The following is a 12084-nucleotide window of genomic DNA, read 5'->3' on the forward strand; positions in this document are numbered from 1 at the left end:
CTGAGGGAATGCTGCACTGTCCGAGGATCAGAACTGAGGGAGTGATGCACTGTCGGAGGGTCAGTACTGATGGAGCGCCACACTGTCGGAGGGTCAGTACTGAGGGAGCGATGCACTGTCGGAGGGTCAGTACTGAGGGAATGCTGCACTGTTGGAGAGTCAGCATTGAGGGAGCAACGCACTGTCGGAGGGTCAGTACTGAGGGAGCGTTGCACTTTTGGAGGGTCAGTACTGAGGGAGTGCTGCACTGTTGGACGGTCAGTACTGAGGGAGTGCTGCACTGTTGGAGGGTCAGTACTGAGGGAACGCAACACCGTTAGAGGATCAGTACTGAGGGAGCGCCACACTGTCGGAGGGTCAGCATTGAGGGAGCGATGCACTGTCGGAGGGTCAGTACTGAGGGAACGCCACACTGTCGGACGGTCAGCATTGAGGGAGCGACGCACTGTCGGAGGGTCAGTACTGAGGGAGCGACGCACTGTCGGAGGGTCAGCATTGAGGGAGTGACGCACTGTCGGAGGGTCAGTACTGAGGGAGCACCGCACTGTCAGAGGGTCAGTACTGAGGGAGTGCTGCACTGTCGGACGGTCAGCATTGAGGGAGTGCTGCACTGTTGGAGGTGCTTTAGAATGAAACCTTAAACCAAAGCCCTCCCTGTTCACATGACTTCTATTTTGAAGAAGAACAGGGGAATGGGATAGATATTTATCCTCATCCAACATGACTAAAAACAAATTATCCGATCGTTGTTTGTGGGAGCTTGTTTTGTGCAAATCTGTTGCTAGTTTCTTATATTACAACAGAGTGCGTTTTAAAGAAGCATTTCATTGGCTATAAAACACTTTGGGACATCCTGAACTCATAAAACGTGCTGTAGCAATACAAATTCTTTTAATACTAATAAAAATTCTAATGGCAGCCATTTTGTTCCCCTGACCATCCGCAGGAACTGGAGATGCAAGCTCAGGCCCATGGACTATCCACCGTCTCGCCGTCAGGGTTAAACACACTAGAGATCAGCGGCCCCTCCATCAAACACGAGGAAAATATCATGAACTCCCTTCAACAGGAGCACCAGCATCACCTGCAGCCTCCTCAAAGCCAACTGGATTTTGTTCAGTCCCTTGATCTTTGTGACAGCTCGCTGGGTTTCGTTGACCCCATGAGCCAACTGACTGACCTCTCCTTCAGCATGCCCACCAAAAAGGAATACCGGCTGGATGACATGCTGATGATGGACGATGCAGTTTCTCCCTTGGGCAGAGATCCCTTGCTCTCCTCGGGGTCACCAGGCGCTTCCAAAGCCAGTAGTCGGAGGAGCAGCATTAGCATAGATGATGCTGACATTCTGTGACACAGAACATTTGGCGGTGATTGAAAGCACACACGCGCGCGCGCACACACACACACACACAATAAAACTATTGGATGGGTGAGGCGGGGTTACGCTTTTGAGGTTTGGGGAAATGTTGTCCTGTGCCTCTGCTGAATTTGAAGAATGTGTCAAAGGTTTCTCTCAGTTTCTACTGGATTTTCTGGGCTTGAAGACTTTCATATTGTCAAGTCATTTTGCAGACCGTATTTTACAATAATTTTGCATAGCTTACCTTCCATCCTAGTGAATTGTGGCACTGGTGGCCAGTGTAATCTATATGGATGACTCATCAACCCAACACCCCTCTACTTAAGAGAGCAACATAAACACAGAGAGGGTGCACTCCCTCCCAGGTCACTGAGTCACCGCTTTGTAAGAGAGGCCTTGGCTTCAGGTTTCTGTTCAGTCACCTTTTGCATTGTAAAAAAAAACCCCACTGGATTCAGCGAAATGTCTATGTGGGGGTGAGGAGGACAAGGTTTCCAGATAACATTTGAAAATTGAGTTTTCAGAAACCTTCTCCTGGAATGGTTAAAATTCCCGAGGTGTGTTTGGGTTGAAGTAGCTTTTGGTTCTGTAACTGAGCCACACAGAACAGAAAGTCTTGGATGACATCCCTGGTGTGCACTGTTCAGCTGCGCTGGGCTAGGGACACACTTGTGCTCTGTATCTCCGGGCTAGGAAATGAAAAGCTCTCTTTTTCCTGATCATTATCCATGATTCCTCAATATTCATATTGCGCAATTTGGGGTCAGCCCTCATTTCCCTTCCTGCTTCCCCTCTTCACCCTCATCTACCCCTGCTCCCTCGATAACTTTTTGTCCAATGGTCACTTTCACATGTGCGCAAAGGAAAGAAATTGGAAGTTTCTGTGGCCCTAGGCATGAAATTGAACCCATCAGCTTCTTTACATTTCAGTTGTAAGCAGGGGTTGCGGGTGTGGGTCAGAGTGGCAAGGTGCGTTTTCCTGCGTTGTCTGCCAATTTAACTTCCCTGAATTCAGCCACAGAAAAGCCGCCCGCTGCGAGGAACAGGTGGGGTCGCTAATCTCAATGGCAGGTGCATCCTGATGACGCCAACGTAGCCTGCACACAATTTTAGTTGCAGGCCAATCTAAAACCTGCCCGATCTCCAACCAGCAAGAATCCAGGCCAGATGGGGCCCAGGTAAGTGATTAAAATATTTTTGTTGAGGCTTCTTTATAATTGAGAAGGAGCAGGAGTGACAGCGGCTGAAACAATAAGATTACCAGTATTTGTCCCATTCTCTTTGGAAAGTTCCTATTGAATCTGCTTCCACAGCCCTTTCAGGAAGCGACTTCCAGATCCCAACAGCTCAGTGTGGAAAAATAAATTCTCCTTTCAGTTTTTTTGCCACTTGCCTTAACTTTGTGTCCTCTGACCTTCCTGTCACTGGGAAAAATGTCTCTCCTTATTCGCTCCATCAAATCTCTTCATGATTTTTACACCTCCGAGGAATATCGCCATTCCTTCACTGGTGCTGGGTCAAATCCTAGAATTCCTCTCTAACTGCACTATGGGTATCTTAAACAGGCCACTGCCTTTTTAATAGCAATGAGACTTTGTCAGTGGCACGCACCTCCCATGAAGGAATTTTTAAACGATTAGTAAGCGTCTGCACCCTCTCCAAGGCCTTGACATTCTTTCCAAAGTATGAATAATGCTGCAGCTAGGAATGAACCGGTGGTTTAGAATGTTGTAATCTTTGAAATTTGTCTCCCAATCTCCTCGAGTCTGCTGACTGAAGGGTGAATATCCCAGGAAAGCTAAAACTCTTGACGGTGGAAATTTCTAACAAAATGCTCTGGAACACCAAGTTCACAATAATACACAATTTTAGCTTAGTTGTACACAAGCGTGCATGCGCGTGTGCATGTGTGTGCGTGCACGCATACAGCTTACACGTGGATTCATGTACACCTGTGTACACACATCCCTAAAACAATAACATTCTCCTGGCATCGCATCATCAAAAATGAGCCCAAATTCCATTGTCGTAAATGTTTTGTGCCACGCCCGGTGTGAATGTCACACGTTGGCGTTCTGTGCCTCCCCGATTATTTTTGTGGCATCATCAGAAATTCCATAAGTCAAAGAAAGTCACCCTTGGGATCTCAATTCCAACAGTAGGATCCATGCATTTATGAGCCACTGCCAATTTACTAAAACGTCCCTCAGTAAGAAGTCTCTAATTGGCCTCAGGATGTGGTCAGTGTGATCACATGATGTAGCTGAGAAGTGGGATCGATGAGGTTGGACGCAAGTGCTCCAGGCCTCGGATGACTCTGTAAACAATGCCCCAGGGGTTTAGTTGGTGTACCAAAAGAACCACTTTATGAAGACATCTTTGAAATGAAATAGTCTGAGTAAATTGTCGCACCAGCAAGAACAATGATTAATGTTTTCAAAGCAAGTTGAAGAGTTGAAAGTGATTCAGCTTAAATGAATAGATTGTGGTTAAAATGGTTAGAAATTCTAAAGTCTTCCCGTGTCTAAGCTCAGCCAAGGAAAGCTTGGTTTGTAAAATTGCCTTAAAAAAATTGTTGAGTAGATTGTTCCATTCCCTTGTGCAAGATGGTAAATTGAGAGTGGAATTGTAGACCCTTACAACACAGAAGGAAGCCATTTAGCCCACTGTGCCTCTGCTTGCTCTTTGAAAGAGTTGTACAATTAGTTTGCTCCTCCCAGAATGTTTCAATATTTCTTGTTTGGAACATTTGCAGAGTGTGCGGCTTCCTCTTGTGCTGACAGATGAACCTATAAACTCCCACATGTGAGTGCTGAGATGCGTCAGATAAATGCCTGCAATTGTTTCTACTGCCAATCATTTTAAGGTAGCTCAGGGCTGTTGGCCGATTAACTGGCTACCAGTTTCTTGGTGACTATCCAAAAGCAGTTTTAACCTTGCTTCAGGAGAAAATAAACCATGACTGGGAATTTAACATCCCTGGAATTCTTTCAAAACTTTGCAAAGCTGTGAAAAGTTGGGTATTTGTATTCTTTTGCATTGGATTGAGCAAACCCTGGCCTGATATTTCTGCTTCAGTGTTGGCTGAGGGAACGAGCCTCTAGATTATTCAAGAATGCAATCTGGGAGCCCAAAGGACTGAATCTGTGACAGTGCAGCTTGAATGTGGTTTGTTTGGAAGGAGCAGTTTTGTGCCTGGTCTCCTTGCTCAGTATCTCTGTTGGTCGAACCCTGCTGAGTGGGGAAAGTTATGGATTCCAGTTCCGCGCTGGAGACTATAGACTAGGTTGACATTCTGAAATGGTGCAGAAAAAGTGCTAGACTGTTGGAGATGCATCGATCAGATGAGACTTTAAACTGGAGACCCCTTTCTTCCCGCAGGTGGATGTAAAGTGTTTAGAGAAACAACAGGGCAGTTCGACCACTGTCCTGGCCAATATTCATCCCTCTGTTAACACCATCCAAAATCAGATTATCTGATTATTTGTCTCATTGCTGTTGGGAGGATCTTGCTATGTGAAAATTGGATGCTCACATTACAACTTCATACGTACTTCATTGACTGTAATGTGCTTTGGGCTGTCCTGAGCTTATGATAGGTGCAATATAAATGCAAGTTCTCTCTTTTTAACCTTGATATGTTCAAAAAAAATGCTAAAGTTTGCGACGGGGTTGTGTCCCTGTTTAAGGTGTATAATAATTGGAGATGGGCTGTTTTTGTAAATTGGCCTGTAACACAATCCAGTGTTTGAGAAAGTTTCAAAAATCTGGAGTGACATCCGGCAGCACATCCCAGTCAATGTACATATCATGACAAACCTTACCTTGAGATTTAATTACAATCTGAATCGCTCCCTCTCCTCTGCTCCTTGCCAGTGATTGTGTTAATGTCAATGACAGTGTGGGATTCATATTAGGAAACTGTATCTGTGTTTAGAAATACCCATCCATTGTTAGCTCAGGGGACAATACAAGAGCGGCTATGATGAAAGTCTAGGAGTACATCACAAAACATTAACACCAAGGACTAGCACTGTCAGATTGTCACCTGTCATGATGTTTGCGGATGATAGGCATCGAGGATTAGAGTCATTGTATTAAACCTCCTGATGGTGGTACTGGCTGAGGGCTGAATATTGGCCAGTGGTCGTTTTTTTTAAATTTTGCCATTAGGGTGTGGGTGTGACTGTCATGGCTGTTACACATTACCCATCCCTGTTTTCCATTGAGAAAAATCTGGCGAGCTGCTTTCTTGAAATGCTGCGTCCAGGGGTTGCAATGTAGGTATTTGCAGAGTTTTGTTAGGGAGGAAGTTCCTGGATTTTTACCTGGTGATGACGTGAAGGATATATGTCCAATTTGGGATAATGCGTGACTTGAAGGGAATTGAAATGATGGCATGTTGCACCTCAGAACGTACGACTTAGGAGCAAGAGAAAACCATTTGGCCTTTTGAATCTGCTCTGCCATTCGATAAGAACATGGCTGTTCTGCCTGTGGTCTCAAGCTCACCTTCCTGTCTGCATGCCCCCCCCCCCCCCCTCCCCCACCCCCCGTCCATAAACCTTGACTTTCATCAAAAATCTATTTAACTCAACCTTGTGTAAATTCAATATCCCAGTCTCCACTTTCTGGGGGAAGAGAATTTCATCGGCTAACGGCCCTCTGAGTGAAAATATTTCTCCTCATCTCTGTGGTTTGCATGGTGTATAGACCCTTGACCTTAGCAACTTGTAGGCTCCAGCACCATAGCTTGTGGTGGCCATAGATAATCGAGTTGTTGGCAATGGAACTCATTTTGTCTCTGCGAACCAGGGGTGGCACAGTGGTTAGCACTGCTGCCTCACAGCACCTGGGTTCAATTCCGGCCTTGGATGATTGTCTTTGTGGAGTTTGCACGTTGTCCCCATGTCTGTTTCCTCTGAGTGCTCCGGTTTTCTCTCTCAGTCCAAAGATGTGCAGGTTAGGTAGATTGGCCATGTTAAATTTTCCCTTGGTGTCCAAAGATGTGCAGGTTACGTGGGGTTGCAGGGGAGTGGGCCTGCGTAGGGTGCTCTTTCAGAACGTAGATGCAGACTAAATGGCCTCATCCTTCACTGTAGGGATTCTATGGTCTTATCTGCCACAGTATTTGAGGGATTAATCTGGCAAGCAACGTGGATCTGAGATATTGCCAAAACACTACTGGGCTGAATTTGTGACCCATTTGAAACTTCTTCCCATTCAGATGATGAAGCCCAAACTTTATAAACCAGTGAGCCAAATTATAAGTGCAAAGTGCATTGAATTATCTGGACTTTGAGAAGTGGATTACCAGGTTACCTGTCTCTCTGGAGATGAGTTGAACTCTAAACAAACAATCCACAGTTAGGTTTCACGAAGCTCAATCACTTGTGGTTGAGAAGGAGGGAAAGTCCCAGAGTATCGGGACCACTTCAGTCAGCACCTGGTTGTCGTTCCGCCTCCACTCCCTCTCCTTCCGCTACATTTAGCCAGTGAATATTTTCCATCTCTGTGGCAAACAACACTCAGTGCCAATTTTTGTCTGATTTAATCCCTGTGATTTGATTTGGGATGTTTAGCTACATTAGGTGTGCTATATAAATGCAAATTGTTGCAGGTAAACAGTGTAACTCCTCACAATATGCGTTTCTGCGTCTCTCCGAACTTTAACAGATATACCAGATGGTGATAGTATCTTTGCTTCTCTTCAACATTCTGCAGGCTTTCAGCGGCTTTATCCAATGTTTTTTTAAAAATTTAGATTACCCAATTATTTTTTCCAATTAAGGGGCAATTTAGCGTGGCCAATCCACCGACTCTGCACATTTTGGGGTTGTGGGGGCGAAACCCACACAGACACGGGGAGAATGTGACCCAGAGCTGGGATCGAACCTGGGACCTCAGCACCATGAGGCAGCTGTGCTAACCACTAGGCCACTGTGCTGCCCCACTCCTCCAATGTTGATAAATCCTCACCCCAACCTCTTTCCCTCCCTGCATGCATTCGGGATGGAAATTAACATCCAAACTTGACTCTGGTTTAATCCAATTGCATCCAATTTTGCTTCTGAAACATTACATGGTACATTTTTGCACGTTGACCTCCTATTCATCAAATAACTTTAAAGAAGCGAGGTTCAAATGAAGCAACGAATCAAACAACAATAATATGTATTTATATGGCACCTTTATATGGCGAAATAGTTACCACTGCTGCCTCATGGCGCCGAGGACCCAGGTTCGATCCTGGCCCCTGCCTGTGTGGGTCTCACCCCCACAAACCAAAGATGTGCAGGGTAGGTGGATTGGCCAAGCTAAATTGCCCCTTAATTGGAAAAAATAAATTAAAAAAATATAGCCCCTTTACCTTCGAAAACTGTGGAGAGGTTTAGGCAAAGATTTCCAGAACTTAGGACTGAGACAATTGAAGGCAAAGGCTACCAAGGGTGGAGCATTGGGGAATGCACAAAGCACCAGAATTAGAGGGGACCTTGGACAGTTTTAGAAGGTGACCTGGGTAGAAAGGAGTGAGGCCATGGAGTGATTTGAACAGGAGATCTGGGGCGGGATTCTCCGTCCCGCCGCACCCGGAATCTGGTGCGGCGCTCTACCGGGATTCTTCATCTCACCAGCCGGCCAATGGGGTTTCCCATTATGGGCAGCCCAATGCCGTCGGGAAATCCCCGGGCTGCCGGCGCAATGGAGAATCCCGACCCGACAGCGGAGAATCCAATAGAATATAGAACATTACAGCGCAGTACAGGCCCTTAGGCCCTCGATGTTGCGCCGACCTGTGAAACCACTCTAAAGCCCATCTACACTATTCCCTTATCGTCCATATGTCTATCCAATGACCATATGAATACCCTTAGTGTTGGCGAGTCCACTACTGTTGCAGGCAGGGCATTCCACACCCTTACTACTCTCTGAGTAAAGAACCTACCTCTGACATCTGTCTTCTATCTATCTCCCCTCAATTTAAAGCTATGTCCCCTCGTGCTAGACATCACCATCCGAGGTAAAAGGCTCTCACTGTCCACCCTATCCAATCCTCTGATCATCTTGTATGCCTCAATTAAGTCACCTCTTAACCTTCTTCTCTCTAACGAAATCCAGCCCGAGAATTTTAATATCAAGGCGTTGACAGATTACCAACCAATACGAGCCAGTGTGCACAGCGGTGATGCGTGAATGCAAGTTAGGGTACAGGCAACAGGAATTTGAATGAGCTCGAGTTCTTTACAAATTGTGGTAAAGACTTGCATTTTTGCAATAATTAAAAATCTGAAATGTTTTCCGAGTTGAGGAGAAACTGGATGTTGAAACAGAAAGTGCTGGAAACAGCAGGTCAGGCAGCACATCTGTGTGGACGGTGAAGGGGTTAAAGATTTGGAAGGTAGACTCTTGTCAGTTGAGTTGTTCTGATGAAGAGTCTTTTTGAGGGACTTTGGGTATGGATGGGTTGTATTTATGGCCAGGATAAGCAAATCTGTGATCCAATATGCACAGTCGATGTTACTGGATGGAATGGTCCACCGTATCCTACTGATAACAGTATGGAATTTCACTGTTACGAATTGTTCAAAGCCAAATAATTCTCAACAGTTAATCAAATAGAAATCTGAAATCTTGGTGATATGTATTTTGCATTGTAAAATTTATTTTTTAAAAGTAAAATGTTTATAAACTTTGAACACTTGTGAGAAATGCACACTGCCCCCATAAGGATAAACTGCTGACCCAGACTTCTGTCAATGCCAATGCAACTGGCCCATGAAGAACAACTGACAGTGACGCTTCCCCTCATTGCCCCAGACCCCATGGCTTTAACTGGCCAGCTGAGATTAGGCATCTGTCATGAGGAGGAATCAAGGATGTATATTCATGTACCAGTATTCTACAGACCAGCAACACATCACACGAGGAGTCCTCCATACAGTTATTGACCTGATTATCACTGGTGCAAGGGTGCTGTAGCTAAGTCAGTGCTGTTTGATGAGCAGTTCCTCATTGCTCTGCATGTTTTCATGTAATTTAGAAATGAAACTCTTAACTGTGTTATTGTCAGTGTTGGGTTGATCTGAAGCTAATGACCATCCCATCTCTCAGATTGGAATCCGTCACGCACTATTTTAGTCTCACCCCCGTGATTAGGTTCAGACCAGAGGCTATTTACACCCTGTTAAATTGTAATCTTGCTTGAAACCAGCAGAGAGTAAAATTGTACAGAGTGTAATATGAGCGTCCGACCTGTTTCCCCTCTGGGCAGGTTGGGCTACAACTCGGGGCTCAGTGCTGAATTTGACCCGGAGGGCCCCACCTGTGTGCTAGAAAATGAGTCACTATTTTAAGGATTGCGATGAAAATACCATCTGCCACCATGCCCTTCAACCCAAGAAAATGTTGAAGTGAGGTGTGGCGAATAATTATTTTTGTTTCTTAATATTTATTTTAGATTTAGATGAACTAAAAGCGCAATGCAAAAATGCAATTTTTTGATGCAAGCAGAAGAAACTATGTTCAAATAAAAAGTGCCTTGTAATTTTTATTTATTTTTCAAAGTCCTTATTAGACGACAGTCTCAATATGGTGGAATATTGTTGGAGTTTGGCGCCACTGGAATCATAGTTGTACAGAGTCGATGGGAGGTTTTCCAAAAGGGTCGATTACTCAAAACATCGCAGGCCATTCAGCCCCTCGAGCCTGTTCCATCATTCAATGAGAGCATAATTGGTCCACATTTCAGCTTCATTCACCTACCTTCACCTACATTCAACCTATAACCCTTTTGGACTCTTGAACTCTCTAACCTGAAATTGGAACAGTGAATTCACTTATTCAAAAAGGACTTGGAAAAACACATGGATGGGAATCAAATTTGTGTTGGGGAATAGGAGAATAGGGAATAAGACCAAGAGGATTAAATGCTTTGCAAAGAATTACACTTCTGTTCTATGGGATTGGGAATGGGAGGAGAGTGTTGTCCATGAGAGATAGAGATCAGGAAGCTCGGGTTCATATATGGTGATGTGCAAATGGATGATAAATGCCACAGCTTTTCTTGATTTACTTTGGGATGAGGGAGTATTTATTCAGAATATTTCCTTGAGTGTTTAAATGGATGGAGTCCATACTAGGGGAGAGTGTGCTGTGGGAGGGGAGCAGAATTGATGGGCCAAGTGACTATTCTCATTCTAAACTTTGTTGTATTATTAAGTTTACAATCCGTAGGTGGACAGAACTGAAGAGGGAGCCCGCTGTCCTGTTCCCCAGTGAAGAGTGACACTCACCAGTTCTGGGGGTGAGGGAGAGGTCATACTCCAGGGGTGTCCCAGAAGATGCGCTGGGAAACCTCCCGGAGGTCCTCACGCAAGGACTGCACAGAAACTGCTCAAAGGTTAGACATCTGGGGCGGAATTTTCCGACCCCCGCCGGGCTGGAGAATCGGCGGGGGGGGGGTGGCGTGAATCCCACCCCGCTGCATCGACGCCAGCTGTCGAATTCTCCGCCGCCGCTTTTTTGGCGGGGACGGGAATTTCACCCTTGCCGGTCGGGGGCTGTTGGCAGCGCCCCCCCCCCCCCCCCCCCGGCGATTCTCCACTACGCATTGGGCCGACCGGCAGCCCATTTCCGACCAGGTCCATACTGGCGGGACCTGGCTCTGTGGGAGGCCTGCGGAGTCCTCGGGGGGGGGCACAGGGGGATCCGGCAACAGGGGGGGGGGGGCCCACGGTGGCCTGGCCCACCGATCTGCGGGCGGGCCTGTGCCGTGGGGGCACTCTTTCCCTCCGCGACGGCCTCTGTAAAGCTCCGTGATGCCCGGCGCGGAGAAGAACCCCGCTGGGATCACGGCAGTGGTTCTGCGCATGCGTCAGAACACGCTGGCGCTCCCACACATGCGCCAACTCGCGCATGCGCCAACTCGTGACGGCTGGCAGAGGCCCTTTAGTGCCGGGTGGCATGGGGCCAATCCCGCCGCCGCTAGCCTAGCCCCCGAAGGTGCGGAGGATTCTGCACCTTCCGGCCGGCCCGACGCCAGAGTGGTTCACGCCACTCCTCGGCGCCGGTACAGCCCGCCCGCCGGATACTGGAGAGTCCCTTCCCAGGTGGGAAAATTCCCTGTCCTGGGAACCACCTGTAAATCTGATTTAAATCGGAGATTTTGGATGTTTTTAAAAAATATATATTTTTATTCTCCATTTTCACATTTTCTTCAGAATTTACACCCCACCAACAAACCGTAAACGGTAACGAATACAATGTCAATCCCCTTATTAACAACAACGATCCCATCCTCCCACCAACCCCCAAACAGCGGCCCACCTGATAATATAACCATCAAATAAAACAAACCCTCCCAAGGTGGAAAAAAAAGGAAAAAAGAAAAAGGAATCAGGAATTGCCTATGGTCACCATTGACATATAGAGTCCACCCCCCAACCCCCCCTCCCTCTGATATTCAATGCCATCCAATCCCCGAAAGAGTACCGTGAATGACACCCATGAATTGTAGACTCCTCCCAGACTCCTCCCCTCCACTTCCTCTTGTAAACTCCTCCCCCCAACCTCGGTTCCTTCCCCCAACTTTTCACCCCGGCTAGACTCAGAAACATGTTCTTCCAGGCTCCGATGGGCGCAGCCCCTCCCCCCACCTCACTCCCGTTCACTGGCCGGCTTTAACCGGCCAGCATGGAGGCCCCCGCCCAGGTCTCCTTCCC

General features: G+C 46.7%; 1 protein-coding gene across 4 annotated transcripts in view; it reads left to right on the forward strand.

Moving 5' to 3' along the window:
* Nucleotides 1-9914, forward strand: part of tfeb (transcription factor EB) — a 190374-nt gene extending 180460 nt beyond the window's left edge. For all 4 annotated transcript variants that reach the window (XM_072480214.1, XM_072480213.1, XM_072480211.1 and 1 more), the window contains one exon: nt 947-9914. In XM_072480214.1, the coding sequence (XP_072336315.1) occupies nt 947-1354 (408 nt within the window). In that variant the 3' untranslated portion in view covers nt 1355-9914. The remainder of the gene's footprint in view (nt 1-946) is intronic.
* Nucleotides 9915-12084: the final 2170 nt, after the last annotated feature.

This window comes from Scyliorhinus torazame, chromosome 17, assembly GCF_047496885.1.
Source record: "Scyliorhinus torazame isolate Kashiwa2021f chromosome 17, sScyTor2.1, whole genome shotgun sequence".
Classification (NCBI taxonomy): domain Eukaryota; kingdom Metazoa; phylum Chordata; class Chondrichthyes; order Carcharhiniformes; family Scyliorhinidae; genus Scyliorhinus; species Scyliorhinus torazame.